Consider the following 23910-nt stretch of genomic DNA (forward strand, 5'->3'; position numbering starts at 1 on the left):
TCAGCAATCCATTCACAGATGATGTCTTCCAGCTCAGGAAATAATGGTTGCTGACCTGATCCACACTTGCGCTTCTTAGCATTTCCCTCGTCCACCTGTTGACTGAGGTTATTGGACTCTGCTCGCCATTTTCTGACCATTCGGAGATCCAACTTCTCTTTACAGACAGCCATAAGATTCTTGCCCCGGGAGTCCTCCAAGATTCCTTTCTTTACTTGACGGAATAGCTCTTTCTTTTTGCACTCATTTTGTCTGGGAGTCAAAATGTTATTCCCTTTAAATCTATCATTAAATCAAGTGTTAATTGAAGACTTACGAGACAACAGTGGCAGCAAAAATGATGCCAGTTAAGAATGATGGTCCACACAAAAGCGACAAAAAATTGCAGGCACCAAAATTCACAAAACATTTGTTTCACTTGAGTACATTAAGTACGTCCATTACAACACACAACGTATTGAATTATGAAGATTCATATTAGACACAACCACGTCTGTTCACTATCAAGTGCGCACGTTATTCGTGCATTGTACTCCGATTGGTCATTTGGCAATAAGTCTCGAGTGTGTCTGGTTACATAGGTGTTTACCTCTTGTCCAAAGGCGCCCGCTTGGGTATTTACAAATACTTAATTATAGTTTATATTATTTATTTTAAGTATTAATATCGATAATGTTATTTACTTATATTTAATTATATATTAATATTATTTTATAATTAAATACATCCGTCGTGTGTTGCAACGGATGTACTAAATGCGTCCGTCTGGCTGACTACCTTAACTGGGGCTTATTTTTGGGGTAGGGCTTATATTACGAGCATCCTGAAAAATCATGCTAGGGCTTATTTTCCAGTTAGGGCTTATTTTGGGGGAAATACGATAAATGGGGACAAAAATCATTTAGTATAGCAATTGCTTTGGAGAGTTCTTTGCATTTAATTAATTACAAACTTAGCATCTTTAGTCAAAAAGTGTCACTTTTGTTTTTCCTTTTCATCTTTGAGATGAATGGGGTGGAAAGCCCAGCAGCCTCAGCATTAGTTGCCAGAGGCCAAGCATCAGTCTTACCCGTGGTGGGGGGGGGGGGCTGCCTGTGCTCAGGGCCCCATCACAGTTCAGCTGCTTGTCAGAGTCCCTGGCTGCTTGGACCATTACTTTCGTTTTTAATTTTCATTTGTTAACTCCCAAAGTATAGAGTTTGCTTAGCTTACTTTCTTTTTCCCTCTGGATCTTTGTGGAGCTTCAGAGTTATCCTGGGGATGGGTTCTGCCTGCAAGCCGTGGTCCCGCATAGCCCCCTCCTGTGACTGTTTTCATGAGTGAAGAAGGGGGAGGCTCCCAGCTTCTCTTAGTTCTCAGAAGAACTACCCTGCTGATCACTAGGGGACTGACTGTGCTACGTGCTGCTGTTAGCTTTGGGTTGGGAAGGTTCTGAGGGCTTTCTGAGGAAGAGTCATGGTGTCTCAGGCAGGAATTTTCTCTGCTCCTTCTCTGATAATCCAAACTAATTTACTTTAAAACAATATTTATTTATAATACTACAAATGCAGACGTTTTATTTTTAAAAATTCTTAAGATACTGGTAAAGTGGAAGTTATCCTTGCCCTGGCTTGTGTCCTACCTAAAGGTCATGACTGTTCACCAGTCTGGATGTAGCCTCCCAGACTGTACCTACTGCATAGTTTTCCGTAATGTGGGTTTCTCTTAACTGTGGCACCTTTTCTGTTCCATACTATTATAGTTCTCTTCTCCCCTACCTTTTTTCTTCCCTCTTTCCTGCCTGTTTCAATGGGAATTTGAGAAGAAAGGGAGGTAGCTGTGTGAATTTCATTGTCTTGAATTAGAACCTAGCTGCTGTTTTTCACTGAGCATGAAATAACCTTCTTCCTCGTACTTTGACTATACCTCCCCCCCCCGCCCCGCCATGGGAGTCCCTAATAAGGGGTTAATATATGCAAGAACTGGCAGACATTTTCGGCGTCAGTTCTCGAAATAATCTTGCTGCAGTTGCTACAGTAAGTTTTATTTTGCCATTGTTGTTATGACTAAATACTCCCTCTGACCCACACCCAAATTTCTTGGTTTTGCTTGACTTGCTTTTCTTGTTCATCTTTTTCATCACCTTTTCCATTCCCATTTTCTTATCTCCTGTTTTTTTTTTTTCTCTTCTCTTAATTTTTTAAAAAAGTATACTTCCCCTCACATTTAAAATAAAAATGTCTTAGGCTTCACGATATAATAACTAACACTTTACGTATGTGTAGGGTTGCATTTTGTAAGTTATTATTTATCCGTTGTTTTATTTGATCCCCCTCAACCCCCTGTAACATGGGTCTGGCAGATACTGTCATCCTTTTGCCATGTTGACCGTCTCTTCTGCATTGGTTTCTTTGAGTACAAGTTTAACTAGGAGCTGTTCTCCAGATTATGAGAATTTTTTTTTAAGTTGTACAACTTTATTTTAAACTTTACCCTTTCCTGTTGTGTGGACATTATCTTTAAAATTTTGTATTTATTTTCTTTGGTAAGTCATCGCTCCCCCTGGGTCTCAGTTTCTTCATCTCTAAAATGAGAGCATTTTATAAATTGATAAAATGAAATGTCTAAGCTTTTTGAAAAAAATCATTCAGTATAGCAATTGCTTTTGAATTCTATGAGTTCAATTAGGTGATTTTATTTCTTTACATACCAGTATGTGGTTGAGTTATGTCTTCAGTGTGTTTTCTTTATATGACATTGCCGAAAATTGTCTTCCTTTAACTATTTTAATAATGCCCTTTTGCTTACTCTTTTAGGGAAAAATATTTACTTCCTTGGAGCCAGAACATGACATTAATGATGTCTGCCTCTATCCCAACTCAGGTATGCAGGTTGTAGCCCTGGGGCATTCAGTGAGACAGATCTAGGCCATGCTTCGTTGGGGTGTAAACTCATAAGACAGGGTTTGGCTTAGTCGGGACAATTCTTGGATACTGTATCTATTGGAAGAATCGAGCAGGAAGTGGTGTGGATGATTCAGAAAATGGCTCTTTCAGTGCCTCAGTTCTCAGCCAGCCTGGCTGTTAGAAACTGATCTGCGTATATAGGCAGGTGGCAGGTGAGGTGCTGCTTTGGTGAGCTTGTTGGCACTTTTATGTGATTAGTAATGGTGTGTGGAAATCGAGGTTAGGGGTTTAAAGAAGGCCGGGCTTGCCTGATAACCACAGGCTCGTGAAGCCATGGGTTTTGGTATAGTCTGTGTTGTATGCTGTTCAGAAAATTACATGGCAGGTTTCGAGTTTAACAGTACCTTTAAAGTAAATCTGTGAAGAATTGGGGTGTGAGAGAAAATGAGAACAGTTCCTACTCTCAAGCAGTGCTATAGTCTGACGACAGACAAGCACAGATAATTTTGCTAGCGGGATCCAGGCAGAGCAGGAAGAGTTGTATTATGTATGTACAGACAGCACTTTGACAGCATGTTAGAGAGGTTTCGGCCAGAGCAACTGGAGATCATACAGAGATTTCTGTATTGGGTGTGGAGTGATGAGTGAGATTTGATGGATAGAGTTGTGAGATAAGGTGATCCATGTGAAGGGACAGTGTGAGAAGAGCAAAAAGGATAGGATAAGATAGGGTAGGGTAGGGTAGGGTAGGGTAGGGTAGGGCCGGGTAGGGTAGGGTAGGGTAGGGTCGGGTAGGGTAGGATGCCATACGATATGATACGTGAGGCTTGTTTGGGGAAGGGGAGCACCTCACGTGCTAGAGCTGTGGTGGCCCTAGGAAGAATGAAGTGGGAAGGCAAGTGGAGGTCCAGGAATGACACGCAGAGTGGTTTGGGCTCTGTCTGTAGTGTAGACCTGTTCGGACTGCTTTCAGAAGGCAGTTCTGTCCATCATGTAAAGGGCAGATCTGTTTTGCACTAAAACGAGTAGGAAGTGATATTCTGAGCTGAGAATGGGAGCACTTGAGAGAGCAAGTTTGGAAGAGAAAGATTATTCTTTATTGAGCATTTGAATGTTAGGAGGGGACGGGGCAGTGTCCAGCAGAGGGTCTCAAACCTGACTTGGGGAACTTTCTAAAATGTACACATTTTGGGCCCCATCCCAGGTGTACTGACTCAGAGCGTCCAGGGGGCAGGCCCAGAAATGTGTATCTTTAAAGTGCTTCCCAAGTGGTTGTGAAGCTCTGCCTGCACCGCATTGTATCGCACAGTAGAAAGTGTAGTTTCGAGATGAGCAGGGCTGCAGATACAAAATGTTAAGACTTGTAAATAGAGGTTATGCTAGAAGTGGGAGTGAATGAGATTGCCGCTGGGGAACATGTGGAGACAGGAGAGAGCCGGACCTGGGGCCATTTACAGGGAGAGTGAGGAGGAGGAGAAGGAGCCAGCTGATAAGTTTAACAGGAAGGGACAAAGATGGTAAAAGAGCCAGCAGTTTTTGATGTAGAGTAGAAGCTAAGACAGGAGCGATTCAGTGAGCACTGTTCAGCATGTCACAAGTGTTGCGGAAGTTGAGACAGGAAGGAAAGAACTAAGATTTATTAAATGCACCTGTGCTGCCAACCTAAGTGATGATGCTATAATATTTACTTATTATTTAGTCTTTTGATAACCCAGTGGAGTTAATGGTGCATAGGTTTTTTCTTTTTTCTCTTCTTTCTGTCCATCTGACTTTCTTTCTTACATCTCAGGAGGTAAGGACAATTGGGGCGTTTGCCCAGGGTTGGTCACCCAGCTGGTGTGTGGCAGAGCCCTGTTCAAGCCAGCCTTTCCAGATTCCGGAGCCCACTGTTCCATGCTACTCTCCCCAGAAAGATGCGAAACTCGACGTCTTTGTAAAGAGCTCTTCATCTGTAATAGTTGAGAGGATTTCATTATAATACCGGTGGAAAGTCAAATTCTGACAAGTTCAGGAATAAATTGCAGATGAGCATGCTGGGGTCCTAGTTAGTACTGAGTGGTCTAAAGTGGGGCCTGGGCTAAGTCTGAAGGTGAGTAAAGCCAGGTGGAATTGAAGTTGGACAGAGGTGATGCCCAGGTTCCCCTGGATTGCGGGAGAGTTTGAGGGGCTGCAGATAGTGATGAGACACAGTTCTTGACCTGTGCTGTCCCATTTGGTAGCCACCAGCCACAGGTGACCATTGAGAACACATAGTGTGGCTACTCGGAATTGAGATGTGCTCTACGTATAAAAGACACACCAGATTTCACAGACACGGTATGAAAAAAATGCAAAGTAGATCATTAATTTTTTATATTGATTATATATTAAAATGGAAATATTTCGGACTAACTGGATTAATGCAGTATATTAAACTTAATTTTATCTGTTTTTTTTAAATGTGTCCACTAGAAAATTTTAAATCCAGCATGTGCCTTACGTGGTATTTCTATAGGACAGTGCTGGTCTAGATATGGAGATCTTTTAACAGTTTAGGATGCTGGTACGGTGCAAGGAATTAAACGTCAGCCATGGTGGGCAAGGTGGTGCTTTTCCACCGAGTTCCGCGTTGATCTCATCAGAGTGGAGGTGTTTTGTTCTTGTAGTAGTCACAATAGCATTTACCCACCTAATAAGAGGAACAGTCATTCCTAATACTACTCTATATCCAGTCCATTTTCAGATGTCCCTAATTGTCCCCCAAAAGCCTTTTTGAGCCCATTTTTTAAAACTAGGATATAATCAAGGTGTGCATTACATTTAGTTATGTGTATGTAGTTCCTTTCAATCCAGAATAGTTCCCTTATCTCATCTTTTTTTTTTCCCCCTTCTCTGTGACACTGACTTTTCCAAGATCAGGTCAGCAATCTCGTGGAATGTCTGTCAGCCTGGATTGATGTGATTGTTTTTCATGGTCTAAAATGTTGTTTAACTCATTGCTGCATCCCCTGTACTTTTTCTAAAATAGAAGTTAAATCTAATGGCTTGATGCACTCTAGGTCCAACATTTTGGACAAGAACAATACCCAGGGCTGCTGGGTCCTCCTGTCAGCTCTCATCCCACTGATTCAGCCCCGTGCGTGTGAGGACATGTGGTCACGCTGTGAGGTGACCACTAGGTCTCTTCACTGCCAAGTTTGATTTTCTGAAAGGTAAAAATGTTAGGAGTGCTGTTTGGGACAGAGGCCACGACTTTGCTGTCCCATGACCGAGAAGAGGTTAATCAAACACAAAACTAGCCAAATAATTTATTTCATGCAATAGCAAGCGCCGTAGGCAAATGCCTCAGCTGCTTCTCTGGGGTTTGGATCCAGCGAGGTTGATTCCTGCCTGTGCTTTGGGTCTTTCCTTTGCTTCACCGCTCCTCCCTCTAACGCTGTTCTGTGTGCTTTGTGCTTGATATTTTAAAAAAGCTAAAACGTTCCTCCTCCTTTGTCTTCTCACTCGTTTTGGAGTGATTAAAGCCAAATCACGATGACTCTTTTGTAATGTTTTCTAATACTGAGACTGCTCAGCTACTGGGAAATGGTTCCGCCCTCCTGGCCTCCCTTGGCTCCTGCTCTTCCTGCTCATTCAGCCGTGTCAGTGTCAGGCAGTGTCTGCAGGTCAGGGCGCCCCAGCAGCAGCGCTGCCCTGCGACTTAGGTGCACGCAAGGTGGTGCTTGCTGAGCGCACACGTGGCCAAGCCCCGCCCCAGCCCTGTGCGATCAGGCTCACTGGCTCCAGAGCCCCAGGTAGAGAGGAAGACCTCATTCAGGCCTTCACACTTGTGCAGATTCCCAACTTCCGTTTTCTCACCTGCCTCTCCTGTTAAGTGTGCGGCAGCCTTTCATTCTCTGTCAGCGTCCTCTCCATACAGAGAAAAGAGCTGCTCGGGTCGCCTGTCAGTATCCTTGGTGCTCTGGGTAGTAGAGTCACAGCTCCCGCCTTGTTATCACGCGGTATTGATCCCACGGCCAGGAGCGTCCCTGCCGGTCCCCGGCGCGGTTAGCTCTCACCGATCGTCCGCGCTCAGCTCTTCCGCCCCAACGATGCCGTGCGTTTTAGTGCAGCGCTTCTCAGATGCAGCCGGTGAAGGACCAGGGTTTTATTTTTCCTTTGTTTTCAAATGTCCAGTCCATTGCAGATTGATACGATACTTTTGTAAAATATAATAAAAATGAACTACTGGAAAAAGGACCACACATTTGGATCTCACTGCAATGTCGAATTGCTCATACAGGTTTCTGAATTTTGCCTTTCCATTTCTGTACTTCCCTGCCAGCCCTGCACCAGTTTTCAGATTGGCCCTGGGAGCACGCTGAGGAGTTCTGGCAGAGGGTTCGCTTTCTGGTTTCCAACTGTGGGATTCAGTGCATCCTTTAGCACCTGCAGACGAGTAAGGATATGTGCGTGTGTCTGGGAGGGCACCGTTCTATCAGAGTCTGCTGTCACACCTGGCTGTACCTTGCACACTGTACTGTGTCTTCCTGGAGGTCTGTGCTTTTGATTCTAGGTGCTGATGTCTTTCCTTGCCCTTTAAAATTCATGTTTTTATTGTTGGAACCATAATAAACATCAATATAAAGGAATATAATAAAGGAAATTTAATGGGAAAGCCATATATAATTTCACATTACTCTTTTCATTAGAGGAATTCTTGTATTAATTGTGTGTTTGTACGTTTTAAATTGTCCTCACACTAGATATATAATTGTGTTTTGCTTTTCAGACTGACATTATATTAGAAAGTTTCCGTGTTGCTATATGGAGTTTATATTTGTGCTTTTTAATGGTTTATTACTTGATTGTGCAAGGAGTCTTTTCAGTTGATCTTAGTTATTGGAGTTTTAGAGTCCGTGTTACACGGGCTTTGAAGTCAGAATATCAGCTGCTCTGCTTACGAGCTGTGTGGTGACCTTGGCCAATGCCCTTTTTGAGGCTGCTGCCTGTCTGTGGGTGTAAAGCGCTGGTGCAGTGCTTCACTCTCCTCATCTTAATTTCTGCCCAACTGCCTCTTTATTTCAGTGCTTTGATTTGCTGCTTCTTTCTTGTTAGGAAATTGCAAGATGCGCTGGCTCTGTGTGGTTGGTTTATTTTCTCATCCATAATTGGTTTCAGTCCTGACCTTCCCCACTCAGTTTGGTCAGAGGTCAGCTTGTATCATTGTCCATATATGGCCAAGTGAGATCCTCCTCCATTGTAGCAAACAATCCGCTGAGTCCACTCTGCATTCTTTTGTGTAATCAGGTTAGAGATTTTTCTGTGGTTTGGTGGCTAGATGCGGCTGTGTTTCCTTGGGAATGTTTAGCGATCAGGTTGAGCCAGTGAGGCCGGGCCTAGGGGATATCTTCAGCGAGAGCCTCCTTCTTGGTCGTAACATGTCTCTTCAGTCCTCAGAAGGGCGTCTTTAATCACGTCTCCAGGGTCCGGAAGTGGAGGCAGTGCTGCCGGTGAGACGAGGGCAGCGCCTCTGGAAAGCTTGTGTCCTCCCGTCCTCACCTCAGGGAACATGTTTCCAGAGCCAGAGAAAGTGTCCCGATGGAAAACCATGGGGCTACGGGCTGGGAAAATGTCTCTGATTGTTGTTTTGCTCTAATGTAGAAACATTTTCTCCACTTCTCTATCTGGGATGTTTTCATGGTGCGTACGTGTAGTTTCGTAAGCGTTGGTTCAGCGTGGTCTCCCACTTCGGAGTCCCATGCAGGCTGTGGGTCTGCCGAGGCCGCTTCCTGATCCGTGGGTGACCTCATCTAGCTCAGCATTGCGTTTCTGTAACAACGTAAATATCCTTTTTACAAGCTTTTGTATTAACAAAAGAACAAAAAACACTTGAAAACAGAATCAAATCGTTGTCCTTAACAGTTGGTGTATTTAATTATGATTGTGTGGTCTGACAATCCAAACGTCTTCCCGCTGTGGATTTCTGTATTGTATTTTACAAATAGATTTTAAAAATGAGTATAATTTGGTTGATTTGTAAAAATGTTTAAAAACAAGAGCTCTTGGCTTTGAATTTTAGCTCTAAAATTTTCTAGCTTGTGACAGGACATCAGTCCCTTTGAGCTTTGTTTTTTGATTTATGAAAAAGGGATGATGTTAGTTCTCATTTCAGAGAGTTGCTGCATGTTCACTAAGATAATATATGTGAAAGTGCTTAGTAAATTTTAAAGGACTCCCCAAATGGGTCTGATTTCAGTTTTATTTAAAGTGCATCGTTCTAGAAGGGGGCCATGAGAATTGGAGCTGCTTCAAGAGACTTTGGGGGAAGAGTAGGTTGCAAATGTGGCAACGAAGAGAACAGAACTGAGACATCTAAATCCTTTGCTTCTGTACCAAAGAGTAAGGGATTCGTAGGTCACTGTGGTTACTAGGGTTACAGAGAAGCCTTTGATGAATGCCAGAAAGTTGTCCCTTACTTCAATTTTGCTTTCTTAAAATGGTGACCCGAGAAGACTGCATTATTAAGCACTCTATTAAAATTCCTTCGAGAGTTAAATATTTGGTGTAGTAAAGGCTGTTAGATTCTTTGCTGGTGTAGCTCCAGATATGGCAGCATTTCCCTGAAGTCGTTTTGTTTTCAACTCAGGTGTGAAGTTTAATTCAAATATTAGGAGCTATTATATGTTGCTGTGACATTTTTTGGGAAATACTTTACGTTGGTTGGTTGATTCCTAATTGAGAGAAGGAAGCCTTTCTTCTTATCTTCCTTGTTAGTATTATGATAAATAGTACATCAAAACTGCATTTTATTTGTGTATCTGAAGCTTAAAACTCCCCCCCCTTAAAACTGATGCCAAACTATGTAGACCTGAGCACTTTCTGGTGGGAACTGCTCCTTTACTTGGTTATTTAGTACAGGTCATCTCAGAAACCCAAGGTGCCCCAGCTGGCGGGGGAGGGGCTGAAGCCCAAGACCTGACTCCCGGGGTGTCCGGCTGCCAAACACTGTGTTCTGAGCACCTCGGGCATTTCAGAATGTGAAACAAATAGGAAAGGGTACTTTTCTTTTCCTCATGTGTTTACCTTTTCTTTGTGTTTATTTTTAGGAATGCTTCTTACCGCCAATGAAACCCCCAAGATGGGCATCTATTACATTCCGGTAAGAATACAAATGGGAGTTCAATAAAAATAGCACAAGCAAAGATACTTTATTTTTAAACTGGATCTATTGAGGGACTTTGGGTCTGCATGTGGTGGTGTAAATTATACACTGTGGACTCACTTGTAGCTTCACTTTGCTTCCTGGAGCCCGTAAAACAATACTTAACCATTCTTTCATGGGAAAGAAACTACTTAATATGAGATTAGAATAGACATGAGAAATTAGTCTTTATTCTTCAGATTTACATGTGTTTTTCTGTTTCCAAGTATTTCAGAATCTTAAACGTTCAACTATTACTGATCAAGAAGTCAAATTGTAAAATAAAAGTCCTGGACTCTTCTCGTCATCTCACTGTACTTTGTCTCTTTTAAAAATGAGTGACATGTAAAACAAATTATCTTAGATTGACATGAGCAATGATGACATGCAGTTTACAATCCTCTCCTTCTGTTGTTAATTCTTTTTTTTTTTTTTTTTTTTTTTTTTTTTTTTAAAGATTTTATTGGGGGAAGGGGAACAGGACTTTTTATTGGGGAACAATGGTCAAATTGTTGTCCTTTCAGTCTTAGTTGTGGGGGGTTCTGTTCAGCTTCAAGTTGTTGTTCTTTCAGTCTTAGTTGTGGAGGGCGCAGCTCAGCTCCAGGTCCAGTTGCCGTTGCTAGTTGCAGGGGGCGCAGCCCACCATCCCTTGCGGGAGTCGAACCGGCAACCTTGTGGTTGAGAGGACAGGCTCCAACCAACTGAGCCATCCGGGAGCTCAGCGGCAGCTCAGCTCAAGGTGCCGTGTTCAATTTTAGTTGCAGGGGGCGCTGCCCACCATCCCTTGGGACTCAAGGAATTGAACTGGCAACCTTGTGGTTGAGAGCCCGCGCTCCAACCAACAACTGAGCCATCCGGGAGGCAGCTCAGCTCAAGGTGCCGTGTTCAATCTTAGTTGCAGGGGGCAGAGCCCACCATCCCTTGCGGGACTCGAGGAATTGAACTGGCAACCTTGTGGTTGAGAGCCCACTGGCCCATGTGGGAATCGAACCGGCAGCCTTCGGAGTTAGGAGCACGGAGCTCTAACCGCCTGAGCCACCGGGCCGGCCCCTGTTGTTAATTCTTAAAGAATTCTTCCCTTACGTATGCTGGAAGCTTCCCCACCTTCACCTTTTAGTTTATAGTAGGAAGGAAACCTAGTGAAATACAGTCTCCTGAACAGCAAACCACATAGTACAAAGTTGGCATTAGATTGCTTTCCCGTCCGCAAACATCTCCCTTTTCTGAGATTTGGGGAGAAGAGAGTGAGGGGTGCTGAGGATCAGAACTTGAGTGGTGAGCTCTTTATAACCACTGTCGGCCTCTAGTTATGAAAATTCTTCATACTTACGATGGCTCTTTTATAATAGCTCAACCACGTGTGTATCCCCACCCTCCACTCCCCCCAAAAAGTATTCTGGCCGATGTTAACTTTCTGTGGTTTCAGGAAACTGGTGTGTTGTTGAAAGCACTTCGAGGTTCCTTTTGGTTGATAGCAGAATGAAGGTCATTCAAACAGCAGCTTTTCCGAAGGTGTCATTTGCTCCTTTTCCCTGCACTGTCACAGATGCGGCTTCCATATTCCTATCAGTTTATCCATTTTTCCTTGTCTTCATCTGTTCAATAAGTATTTCTGGATGGCCTCACTGCGTGTCAGGCACAGTGCCATGTGCTGGCTACATGATAGTGTCTAGGGCCCAGCCCCTGTCCTCAAGGAGTTTGCCCTTAGGGAATAAAACAAGAAAGCAGGCGGTTTCAATTCAGTGTGATGAGTGCTGAACAGAAGTAAGGACTTGAGAGTACTTAGGAGGTGAGGCACTTAACCCCGTGTGGGGCCGGGAACTGGTGGGAAGAGTGGAGGGTACCCAGAGAGACCTTCCAGAGGAATTGGTTTCTAAGGAGAGACGGGAAGGTTGGTGAGGTGTACCGGATGCAGAGGGTGGGGTGCAGAATGGGAGAAGGATCTGGGAAGTAGAGGGAACAGTGTGTGCGGATATCAGGGAGAAAGTCATTTACATGGCTGAGCATTTGCGCGAGAGGTTTGGGGTGAGATCTGAGGCTGAAGAGACGCTCAGCAGCCAGAGCGCAAACTCATCTAAGCCAGGGTGGGACTACAGGGCAGGCAGTCCTGGAAGGTTCCTAGGGGGAGTGGTATGACCAGATTTGCATTTTTGGAAGGATTATTTTGGCTGTGCCACAAGGAGAATGGATTAGATTGGATCTCATCCAGAGGCAACAAGAACAGGCTGTAGCAATCTATTGGAGAAGTAATGGTACCTGCGTTACCTGGACCAGGCCTCCCATTTTAGTGGTTGGAGCCTTTGGGGTTCTGGGCTAATTTGAGAGAAGCCTGATCTGGCAGGCAGTAATTTCAGAGGTTTATTATCCTTGAGTTGCCAAATGGCACACCTCAGAGGTGTTCATTGATGAGACTTGTATAGTTCCCCAGAAATGCCTTCCCTCATGCAGCATTGGTCTTCCCAGTGTCAGCCCCCGTGGGGAATATTGTCAGGAGAGGCAGAATAAGTCAGCTTGCCCCCAACCTTTACCTCTCATTCTGGGAGAGGTCTCTTCTCATCTTCTTCCTAGGAGTGCTTACATGTTTTGCTCTTTAGTAACTGCCTGTAAGATGCTAATGTCTTGAATCATAGAGCCTTCGTCCATGTCAAAACTGTCGAATCAGCCAGTGGGAAGGTGAAAGCACTTTAAGACAGAGCATGAAGGGCTGCATTGGGAGGTCTGCTTCATAAACGAGGACCCGTAGGTTGGAGAGCCCCTTGGTGTGGAGGTGGGGGGTCTTGAATTCTTTTGCAGCAAGGCCATCTTACTGGCTTGTGCTAAGATGGAGGCGATGGGGTGGAATTGGCAGGGTTGTGAAGGTTGTAAGATAGGCTTGGTAATCGATTAGGTGTGGGTAGTAAGGAAGAGGAAAGAACCAAGATGATGGTCCAGTTTCTCTTGGGTATATGTGTGGATGAGGAGATCAGTCCCTGAGTCCAGGAAGAGAAAGGGAGTATTAAAAATTTTCCCTTTGGTATCACGTTCTGCATTTTGTAAAATGACCTTTACAAGGAACAAACACACAGCTTTTTTGATTATGCAAACTATGCATAGTTCTATTTATTCCAAGTGTTAACAAAATATAAAAAAATAAAGACCACCATTTTCCAGTTGATATTAGTAAGTATGACTAATATTTGGATGTACTGTCTTTCAGTTATGCTTACAGTGTTAGGTGTGCAAAGTCATATTTTATATACAAATTTGTATCCTGGTTTCTTCAGTTAGCCATAGAAATGTTATTTCTAAGGCATTAAAGGTCCTTAAAATATTTTTAGTTATCTCCATGATAGAGTCTTAGAACTGGAGGAAACCCATTATTTACTTCCGACTCTAAGTCTATTTCTCAGGGCGGGTTTTACGTGCCAAGTAGTAGGGACTCTAATTAGCCTGCATGACAGGGGCTGGATGCTGGCCAGGTGGTAAGAAGCTGCTGCCATGACAAATGTTAGCTTATCTTATAAGACTTTAATTTCAGCTTTCTAACTCAGATTTAACAGAAAACTGAAAAAAACCCACAGCGACAACTCCCAGGTGACCATATGTGTGGGGACAGTGAGCGCATACATTATTCTTGTTCAGTCTTGTGCTGAAAGTTGCACTTAGTTGTCCCTCCCTGACCTGCCTTTTTGCCTGCCGCCTTGCACGGAGTGAGGTTTTTAGAGCCACTGTCTTTACATGGAACCTGCTCTGTGTGATACTCCTTCAAAGCATGGAGAGCCCAGGCCTCTGAAAGCCTGTCATTTTTCATAAGATTTGATCAAACTTACCAAGCTGATGTTTAGCACAAAGGTTGACTTGAGGCGTGCGGAATCAGCGAAGTGAGTATTTAATATGTGATTCATGCCAAATATAGGCAGTTTGGGCTGTGATTTATGTTGACATCTTATAAATCACGTATGAAAACTCTTTTTTTCCCCTCTTTGGGGCTGTGCTAAAAATGAAGACAACCAAATGTTCTTTTAGCTTGTTAATTTTTGCCTTTCTTTCTTGTACACTTGAACTCTTTATCAATTAAATGTAATTCCTGATTTACACACTCTCTGCCACTTACATATCCCCATAGCTAACGAGTCTTCTGTGACCAGATGGGTCTTCTCCAGCCCTTTTCCCATTTTCCCAGTGCTCTCCTATTTTCCCTCCTCAGAGACCAGGATCTGTTATTTTGTTTGTTTGCTTTTTAAATTCCAGGACCTAATTCAACTGCAGTTCCCGAGAATAATGCCAGAAATTGTTTTTCAAGTTTGGTTTTCCTCTGGAACGTAATTTAATCTTAGGCTGGTTCTTTATAATTAACACCGTTCGAAACTATGTGGACTCCAGAGGGACGCCAAGTCCCGTTTGGCACAACCCCAAACCCAGCCAGCGTGGTTAGTACTGTTTCTGCAGGAAATGTTCTGAGTTCCGAACCCTCAGGGTATCAGCGAGCTCCTGAAACTTCTCGCTACGGGATAATTGATTGCTTGCATACTTGATAATACATATGCCAGAATATAATCTTTATGTGTAAGATAAGATCAGTTCCTCTGCTCTGATAATACATTCTAATCAGCCAGATCAGAAAATCTTGGTGTGATGCAATCGTTGTGTTTGGGAGTGTTGATAGATTTCCAAAAATACTGCCTGTCCAAGAGATTTAATGGAGATTCTGTTAAGAGGCTAAACTCTTTCCTGGAAAAATACAAAAGGAGAATGTGAAAGAAGGGCATTTGGCTTTTGTTGGACCATTTTTGAAACTTGTCCAAAAGTTGGCTTTGCATCTAGGGTAGGATGGACTTATCTGTTTTAAAGACTGGAAACAATACCTGTGTTTTTCTTCCTGTGCTTTTAAGTGCAGTTGCTGGAAGTGCTCTGTATGTTCTTCCCTAAGATTTGGGTTTGAGTCTAGGCCGTGATTGGTCCAATTGATCCATTTCCATACAAAGCCGAAATGAAGACTCATTTATGTTGCCTAATTTGCTATTCAGAGAATTCCCCGGATACTACGAGAGCTCTTTGGCCCACTCGTGTGTGTTGAAATGGCCCTGAATATATTAGTGTCCGTGTAGAATCCTAAACATGATCATCATGTTTTTATCTAAAATGCTCATTTCAGCAGAGAGCTATCAGACGTAGTGACAAAAGTAATTTTGTTAGAAATTCCTATTTTATAGTGCCAGTAGCAACATATTCTCTTGGCTTAGAGAGGTGATGCCAGATGCAAAGAAAACCACCCCCCGGGGAATTTGCCAGCATGCAAAAGATACACGGAAAGGAACATAAACTGGACAAGTATGGTAGTTGCTGAAATGTCTTCACATGAAAGGATTTTTCAACATAATACAAAGAACGAGAAGCTTTTGAAACACAGATCATTAGAGCAGGAAGGGGAATTTGAGGTCATCTCCTTAATTTACAGGTGAGGAATCAAGTTATTTGTTCAAGGTCAAATGACAAGTTGGTGGCAGAGCTGGGTCTAGAAGGCATTCACTTCATTCCACATTGCATAGTGTGGATTTTGGAATTAGTCTGACCTGAATTTGGTATCAGCTTTGCCACTTACACATTTTGTGACCTTGAATGAGTTACTTACCTTGTCTGTGCTTTAGCCTCTTGAACTACAAAAGAGAAATGACGTTGTAAGGCAGTTGTGTGAGATAGATGCACTTTTCAATCATTGATCATGGTTCCTGGTCCATGACAGCTGTTCATCTGATTATTGCTGTCCTACTTTTTTGCAGTGAGCAAAATTCAAGGGGTTCAGTAGCAAAGAGGATTTATGTTTAGCATTATGGAGACATGGACCTATATGTAGCATTTAGAAGAATGTGATGCTAAGCAAAATAAAGATATACTGAAAATGCTGTGACAATATTGTAAGTGTGAGCAAGCAGAAAGATTTCAGGGACCATATGGGGTTGTTTAGTCTGTTACAGATCGTGTGCAATGTAGGTTGAGAAATAATTATTGAATGCCATTGGTTTTGCTGTTAATTATTGAATCAGAAAGCAGTGATGAAATCTGATTGCTAACATAAGAAATCTGACTTTTGAAAGTGAAATCCCTTTCCCTCCGTTATATCAACTAAGCACACTTTTTATAGAAAATGGCGAATAGAATGAGAGACTGCGTGAGCACTCTCGCTCAAGCGTTCATTTCCAATTCTGTAACCACCCAGCCATTCTGCTTGGTGGGCATATGTCCCCCAACGAAACTGGAGGTGGGGAGAGCCTTTCTCAGTGAAGAGAGCTCAGCCGTACTCCCAAAAGCGTCCACTGCATATTACCAGTTACCTTCTCTTCTTTGTATTTAGGAAGGTCTAGTTATGTGTCATTCCTGGGAGAATTGAAAAAGCAGTCATTTAATTATTCTTTTTGCGTGATGTGATTGAGGTGAGGAAGGCCATTTGGAAAAGGCTGCTTGAACGTGTTGTTTTCTCCAAGAGGTGTTTGTCCCCACTACCTCTCAGAGCATTACCACATTAAGTGTGATTCCGATCATTTAAGATTCAGGGTTTGGGGGTGTGACAAGGCCACTAAATGCAAGTCACTCACTGTATCTGGTCCTGTTCCAACAAATGAGGAAAATGCGCTCTTTTAGACTTACTGAAGGAGGCCCTGAAGGGATTTAAGTTTAATTCAACTATACTCTGTTTAGTGTTATCTGCTTGACTTTAGAGCCTGATCTCTATGTAAGAGGTTAAACCAATGAAATGAAACTTCAGAAATATTAAGCTCAATGCATAGAGTAGGAAAAGGGAAAATATTTTTAAAATACAGTGAGCAAGTTCAGAATGGGTGAGCTAGAGCTTAGCAGCATCTATGAAAAAAAGATCTGGGAGTTTTATTCAGCTGTAAGTCAAAGGAATAAATATTACGCAAAATGTTGGCAGTGATTCTACATGTGAATGGAGGTGGAGAAGAACCAGGTGGTTTGATGAAGGCTGATGGTTGGAGAAAGCTGAGAAAAGAGTTCAGGCATTTATCACGCATCATCTGGAGAAAGCATGTCTTTAGGATGTAGGAAAAGATTAAGGTCATGACAGAAAGGCACCTTATGTGAGGGGTAAAGAAAATGATGGGGCATTGGACTGAAGAAGAAAATTCTCTTTGTTGAGAGTGCAGGAAGAGCTATCAGACTATGGGAAGGAGAGAAAGGCTGACCTTTCAGAAGGTCTAAAAAGACAAATTTGAATGAAAAACACTTCATTTTAAATTGAGTTCAACTTTGAGTTCAAAGATGCATATTTTTAGATGTCTTGATTCATAATAATGCAAATGGGACATAGGCTTAGTCTTGTCCTCCAAGAAAAGCATTTTAAAGGTCAATCCAAGCCTATAAGAACAATCTGGAAAGATAGGACATCTCAGGAAAGGTGAAAGACCTAATTTTATGGAGAAAAGAATGTAAGGCACATACAGGCAGAACCTAGCAGGTAGTGGAAGAGTTAGATTCCACACTTCGTGTATTTTCATCACCTTTTTCTGATTAACAAAAAGGGAGAGGAATGCAAAGCAGATGTATTTCTTTTTAGTGAGTTTCTTTTCTAACCCAAGCTCACAGCATAGCTGTCATAATAGAATTTTATCTTATGCATGAAATTGCTTTATAAGTCCTGGTGTTCTGTTATAATTTTTCAACTATATATTCATAACTATCAAATGGGAAGTAAGGCACAAAAGTCAGGTGGCTAATAAAGTATTTTGTTCTGATACAAACAAGTTGTTTGTGTCTTTACAGAGGGGAAACGTGGGCTTCCTATTGTGATCTAAACATTTTCAGGCAGCAACATAGTATCTGTGGCATTTTTCTCAGCAAAGGAAATCCTCTCCATTTCCCATCACAATTTATTGGGTCACAAGAATAGCAGACACACAGAAAGCATGACTGTGTGACACTCAGGAAGTAATTTTCTGAGCATCCTGTCACATTTTCAGAAGTTAATTTCAGTTCTGCCTGGGTAAAAATACTTGTAATTTCCATATGGAAATATCTGATGCACGTATGACATTTTATTATGTTAATGTTTCAAATGGTACTTGTTTTTGTTTCAACAGTTACACATCTGGCATGCCCATCTTCTTGAAAATAAATGATGACTTCCTATTCAGGTGCTAGTTAGTTTGAATCAGTTATTTACCAAAAGTCTTATCTCCCAGCTCTGGCTGGTACCTTCATCTTGGAGCTGACCGCGTTGCTCTCTTTGCCATTCTTGTTTTGGACAAGATAGAGTTAGAAGTAAATCTAGTATTCCAGTGTCCTCTTGGTGTGGTCACATAGATGGTGGTGATAGATACGAGTTTTCACAGCCAAGGATAGGTTTTAGTTGTTGAGTGTGCCAGACTGCTCAAATCACATGGCAACTCCATTGATTAATATGTCCCTTACCTGCTCTGGTCTTTTTTGTTGTATTTTGATTTTTTTCCTTAAAAATAGAAGGCAAGTTATGCAGATACCCAAGAAATTAAAAGGCCCTGCTTATACAGGAAATAGAAAGTTCTAAGACTTGCGCTGTCTTTCCTTGATTCAGAGTTCTTAGATCCCAAGAAGTTTTTTGTCTTCTGAGGCCCACGTACTCAGGTGAAAGCTCCATGGAGACCAGACCTTTGTTTCACTTTTGTTCTGTCCCATGTGCCAGAACAGAGTCTGGTACTTCGTAGGCTCTTATTGAATACATGCTGATTTGAAGGAATGATTATTGATACTTCATTTTTTAAAACTTACAGAAAAATTTCAAATATCCATAAAAGTGGAGAGAAATATAATGACCCTCCCATCTACCCATCCTTCGCTTCAGTAGTATCAGCTTTCCCCCTGTGCTTTTTGGAGGGAGGGAGGTGGGACTAGCTTGCATTACTAGCACTTTAAATTGCTCTAGAAGGTAGTTGTTGAAAGTTGTTACATGGGAATGAGTACTTGATCTTCACATTGACACTAATCATTTAATATTTACCTTTTTGAGGAACAGAACATTATTCTTGGTTGAAACAAAAATAATGTATAAATGATAGTGGTGAGGCACATTGAAAGAAAGATGAGATCTGCGTATCTATATTTCTTGCATATTGCATGTATCATGCGTTCATTCATTCATATAATTGACTTTATTTTTTAGAGCAGTTTTAGGTTCACAGAAGAATTGAGTGGAACAAACAGAGAGTTCCTGTATCCGTCACACACGCACACTCACTCACGGTGTACACCCCCCACTCCCCCCGTCCACCATCAGCATTCTGCACCGGAGTGGTACATTTGTTATAATCAGTGAACCTACACTGGCACGTCATTATCACCCAAAGTCATTAGGATTCGCTGTAGGTGTATATTCTGTGGGTTTGGACAAGTGTACCAAGTGTGATAAAAAAAAAAAATATGGTGAGTGTTTAAATTTAAAAAAAAAATTATTACAATAGAAGACACATTGCCATTAATCCCCCTCAAAATACTCCCCCTTGCTTTGAACACACTTATCCCATCGTTCTTGCCACTTTCTGAAGCAGTTCTGGAAGTCTTCTTTCGTGAGTGTCTTTAGTTGTGCTGTTGTGGCTGCCTCGATGTCCTGAATCATTTTGACTTTGGGGAAGAGCCAGAAGTTGCACGGGCCAGATCCAGTGAATAAGGTGGATGAGGACACACCATAATGTTTTATTTGACAGAAATTGCCATATGCCAGAAGCGATGTGTGACACGGAGCATTGTCATGATGGAGGATGATTTACAGCACGCTTTAAAACACACCTTCTCTCAACCATAGCTCACACCCAACTGACTGTACCAAACAAGTTGAAACTTGTACACACTGTTATTAAGGCTGCACATGCCACTTCCCGTATTGAAGATCCTTGCCTTTCCGTTGGATGGCACTCGGCAGCAGCATTCACCATATTTTGTGATCACACCTGGTCATACAATGACATGTATCCACCATTGTGTATCAGACGGAGTAGTTTCACTGCCCTAAAACTCCTCGTGTGCTCCACTGTTCATCTCTTCCTCCCTCTCCCCCCAAGCCCCTGGTAACCACTGACCTTTTTACTGTCTCCATAGTTTTGCCTTTTCCAGAATGTCATAGAGTTAGAATCATACAGTATGTTGCTTTTTCAGGTTGGCTTCTTTCACTTCGTAATGTGCCTTTAAGTTTCCTCCGTGCCTTTTTGTGGCTTGAGAGCTCATTTCCTTTTATTGCTGAAGGCTAGCTAGTCTGCTGTCTGAGTGGACCACAGTTTATTCAGTCACCTACTGAAGGACATCTGCTGCTTCGAGCTTGGCAGTTAAACATTCACCTGCAGGTTCTCGCATGGACATAGTTTTCAACTCCTTTGGGTAGATAGCAAGGAGCGTGCTTGCTGGCTCATATAACAAGAGCACGTTTAGTTTTGTAAGAAACCACCAAACTGCCGTCCACAGTGGCTGTGCTATTTTGCATTCCTGCCAGCAGTGAATGAGAGTTCCTGTTGTTCCACATCCTCGCCAGCATTTGGTGGTGTTAGTATTTTGGATTTTAGCTCTTTAATAGGTGTATAGTGGTATCGCATTGTTTTGATTTGAAAACATTTTTATATTGGTAACTGAAGAAAATACCACCCTATGATTTTTCTCTGTGTGTGTTTGACTAGACGTGTTGACTGGTTTTTAGTTTGAATTTTTGTAAGGCTGTGTCATTCATTCGTTAAACAAATACTTAGCAGCACCTTGCAGATGCCTGCACTAAGGCCTGGGATACCAAAGACGTTTTAAGATGTGGGCTTCCTGCCTGGGAGCGTCTAGTTTTGTAAAGGAACAGACAATACAATTGATAAGGGAGTGGGATAGGAGCACATTGTGGGGACAGTCCCAGAGAGCAGTTTCCAGGCTCTCGGCCTTGCGTGGGGAGGTGCTGGCTCGACCGGTTGGCCAGTTGGCTACTGATATAGCTGCGGGGCTGAGTTGATGGGTTGGTTGGTTGGCAGGCAGAGAAGTGAATGGCGGACTGCGGATCGTGTGGCTACTACTGCGTGTGTCTTGCCCAGCCGCCAGAGAGAATATAGTGGTCTGACTCACCTACCTGTGGCTCCATGGGTGTTCCTTTTTGGCCTCACCATGTCCTGTGTTCTTACATGGGGAGCGGGACCAGAGACCCCGCAGGCCGCCCCGCACGACAGCATAGAAAAGTCACCTTCCCATGAGTAGGAGAGTGAGAGGGAATGCGGATGCCTGAGTTGAATTTTGAAGGGCATTCTGGAAGAATGAGACAAGGAAGAGGTGAGAAGGGCAGCGGAATCCGGGAGGTCATTCTACACACAGGGAATGGGAACAGACACTAAGCCTCAGCTCTGTGCAGTCTGTTCAGGAAGAGCTCGGGAGGGGCAGGAGATAGTAAACCTGGAGAGGTGTCAGGACCTAACCCCGACCCTTTTGTACCATATTAAAGTTTTGCTTTTTATGATTTTAGGTAGTGTGGCCCCCTTTGAAGTCTTTTATTCAGGGGCGTGAGATCAGATATGTGTGTCAGAAGGCAGTGGGTGATGGAGGGGACAGATGTAAGCGACAGTAAGAAGGTACATTCTTAGAGCTTGGTGACCCCTGGGACTGGAATCTAAGGGGGAGGTGGGGAGCTGAATGAACCGTGGGACCACTCGCAAAGACAAAAGCTACCGATGGAGGAGTAGATGCTAAATTCAGTTTGGAAATGTTCAGTTGTCCTGAATTCTCTCTCCCATGTGTATGTGTTAAAACTCTGGAGCTTCAGATAATATTATTAGGTTTTTGAAATTCCCAGAGGGGAAAAAATTCATCTTTCTTAGGCGCACTCGGAAAGTCTCTTCCAGTACCGATCCAGGTGTCAGTAAGGGCCTCAATCCCGAATTACGGGCTGGGCATTGCTTCTTTATAAAGATTACCTGAAATAATTGATGTTTCAGTTCAATTTTGTAAATGGCTTGTTAACCCTTGGTAACTATGTACGTATTATCTGTATCTGTGCCTCTGTCTTTTTGGGAATATTATTTGTTTGCTTTAAAAAAAAATACTTTAAAAAAATAATCATTGTAAAAATACATAACCTAGAAATGAGAAGTCCTTCATAACCACCCCTCCCACCACCATTATTAACAGGATGGTACACATTCTTTGCAGAATGAACTCAGTTCTCCCTCCGCCCCCCACACATAAATGTATACACACTCTGACGTGTATTTTAGCAGAACTGAGATCTCTTTATGGAGAGTTGTTTTTGTCACTTACTAATATAGCAATGTGATCAGCACATATAAATCAAACCCATTGTTTGCGTAGTATTTTATTATACAGATATGTCCTAATGTATTTACCTAGTTTCCTAGTCATGGATATTTACCACCCGTTTCTTTGAATTCTCTAAACCAGTGCTGCTCAGTAGACGTTTCTGTGATGATGGAAACGTTCTAGGTGTGCTCTGGCCAGTACAACATTCACTGGCCACGTGTGGCTGTGGAGCACTTGGAATGTGGGTAGTGCACCTAAAGAACGGCATTTTACATCTTGTTTCATTTTAATGAATTTAAATTGAAATAGCCACATGTGGCCAGCGGCTACTGTACTGGTCAACGCAGCTGTAATTCTGCCAGAGCCGAGTTACGGCATCAAGCTGCTTGCTTGCACCACGTTACTTTGGTTTTTGAATGAAAGTTTAATGGTGTGTCATTGATGTTTAACGGTCATAGGAAATTTCTTTTGTAAATGTCTTTTAAAGAAATACTGTTCAGTGTTGGAGTCCCTTAAAGAAAGATCAACGATATGCTTGTTGAGTTTAGTTCCAAGAGAGAGTTTCTCTTCCAGACATGTCAGTATACCTGCCTTTATCTAGTAAAGGATATCTTTCTACCTTGTTGTACATCTCTTTTTACATTGGTTGCCAGGGAGCCTAAGGTTAAGTTTTGGTTCAGCTATATGTGGTCTTTTACTTTTCGTCACTCCCCCCCCCCCCACCAAACTACATAACTTTCCTTTAATTCTGAATTTAAAGATTTCATTATGTGTATGGCTTTTGTTGTAAAGCTCTTTTTCTGAAAATGGTTCGATTTTACATGAAGTGTTTGAAATGTATTCTGTTAACATTCAGAGATCTAACATTAAGTCAAGGTCCCTGAGACCTAACATTCAGAGACCTAACATATTCTAAGACTTCACTAAGAATAGACTAAGGCGGTGTCTACACTACTTCCCTCTCACACCCCTGCATACACGTATCACATATCTTAATAGGACAATATGTTGTCACATGCGAGAATCCTTTTCATCATTTCAATGGGAAATATACATATTTAAAACTCTAAAATAGACATTCTACTTAGGGTTGTAGAAAGTTACTTAAGCAATTAGTGGTTGGCCATATTTTACTCAATTATGAGTCAAAATTGGGTTCTTTTACCCTCTTCTTTTGCTCTGCCAGTATAATGCTCTCCTTGGCTTTCTTTAGAGATATATGGGAAATCTTATTTTGCTTGAATTTAAGTTTTATTCTTCAGGATTTCCTAGTTCCATGCATGGCAACCTGTAGATAAACAGTAACTGCTAAAAGGAGAAAAAAACTTATGGAAAATGCTAAACGGTAGCCAAATATCTTTTGACCTTCCTGGAATAGCACTGTTAAGGTATAGAACCTTGAGGAAAAGTGGACGTAAATTTCAAAACATTTTACTCTTCCTTTGTTTCTGCAAAGTTTCCATCCCTAGATATTTTTAAATATTAAAATACCCTTAGTTTTTGCATAGACGTCAGAATTAAGAATCGGAAGGCATAGGTTATGCTGAAAAATTATTAATAAATTTCTTTGCCTTCAAGGAAGTAGGATAGAACCAGGAAACTACTGATGTGGTAACCAGGATG

General features: G+C 42.3%; 1 protein-coding gene across 1 annotated transcript in view; it reads left to right on the forward strand.

Annotated features, from left to right (window-relative positions):
• The window catches only part of NOL10 (nucleolar protein 10), a 79416-nt gene that overhangs the window by 21333 nt on the left and 34173 nt on the right, over positions 1–23910 (forward strand). Inside the window, exons 12-13 of the mRNA XM_019749090.3 lie at positions 2796–2862; positions 9953–10005. Coding sequence (XP_019604649.1) covers positions 2796–2862; positions 9953–10005 — 120 coding nt within the window. The remainder of the gene's footprint in view (positions 1–2795; positions 2863–9952; positions 10006–23910) is intronic.

Source organism: Rhinolophus sinicus, chromosome 2 (assembly GCF_057876585.1).
Source record: "Rhinolophus sinicus isolate RSI-liver-muscle chromosome 2, RSI-T2T, whole genome shotgun sequence".
In the NCBI taxonomy this organism is placed as follows: domain Eukaryota; kingdom Metazoa; phylum Chordata; class Mammalia; order Chiroptera; family Rhinolophidae; genus Rhinolophus; species Rhinolophus sinicus.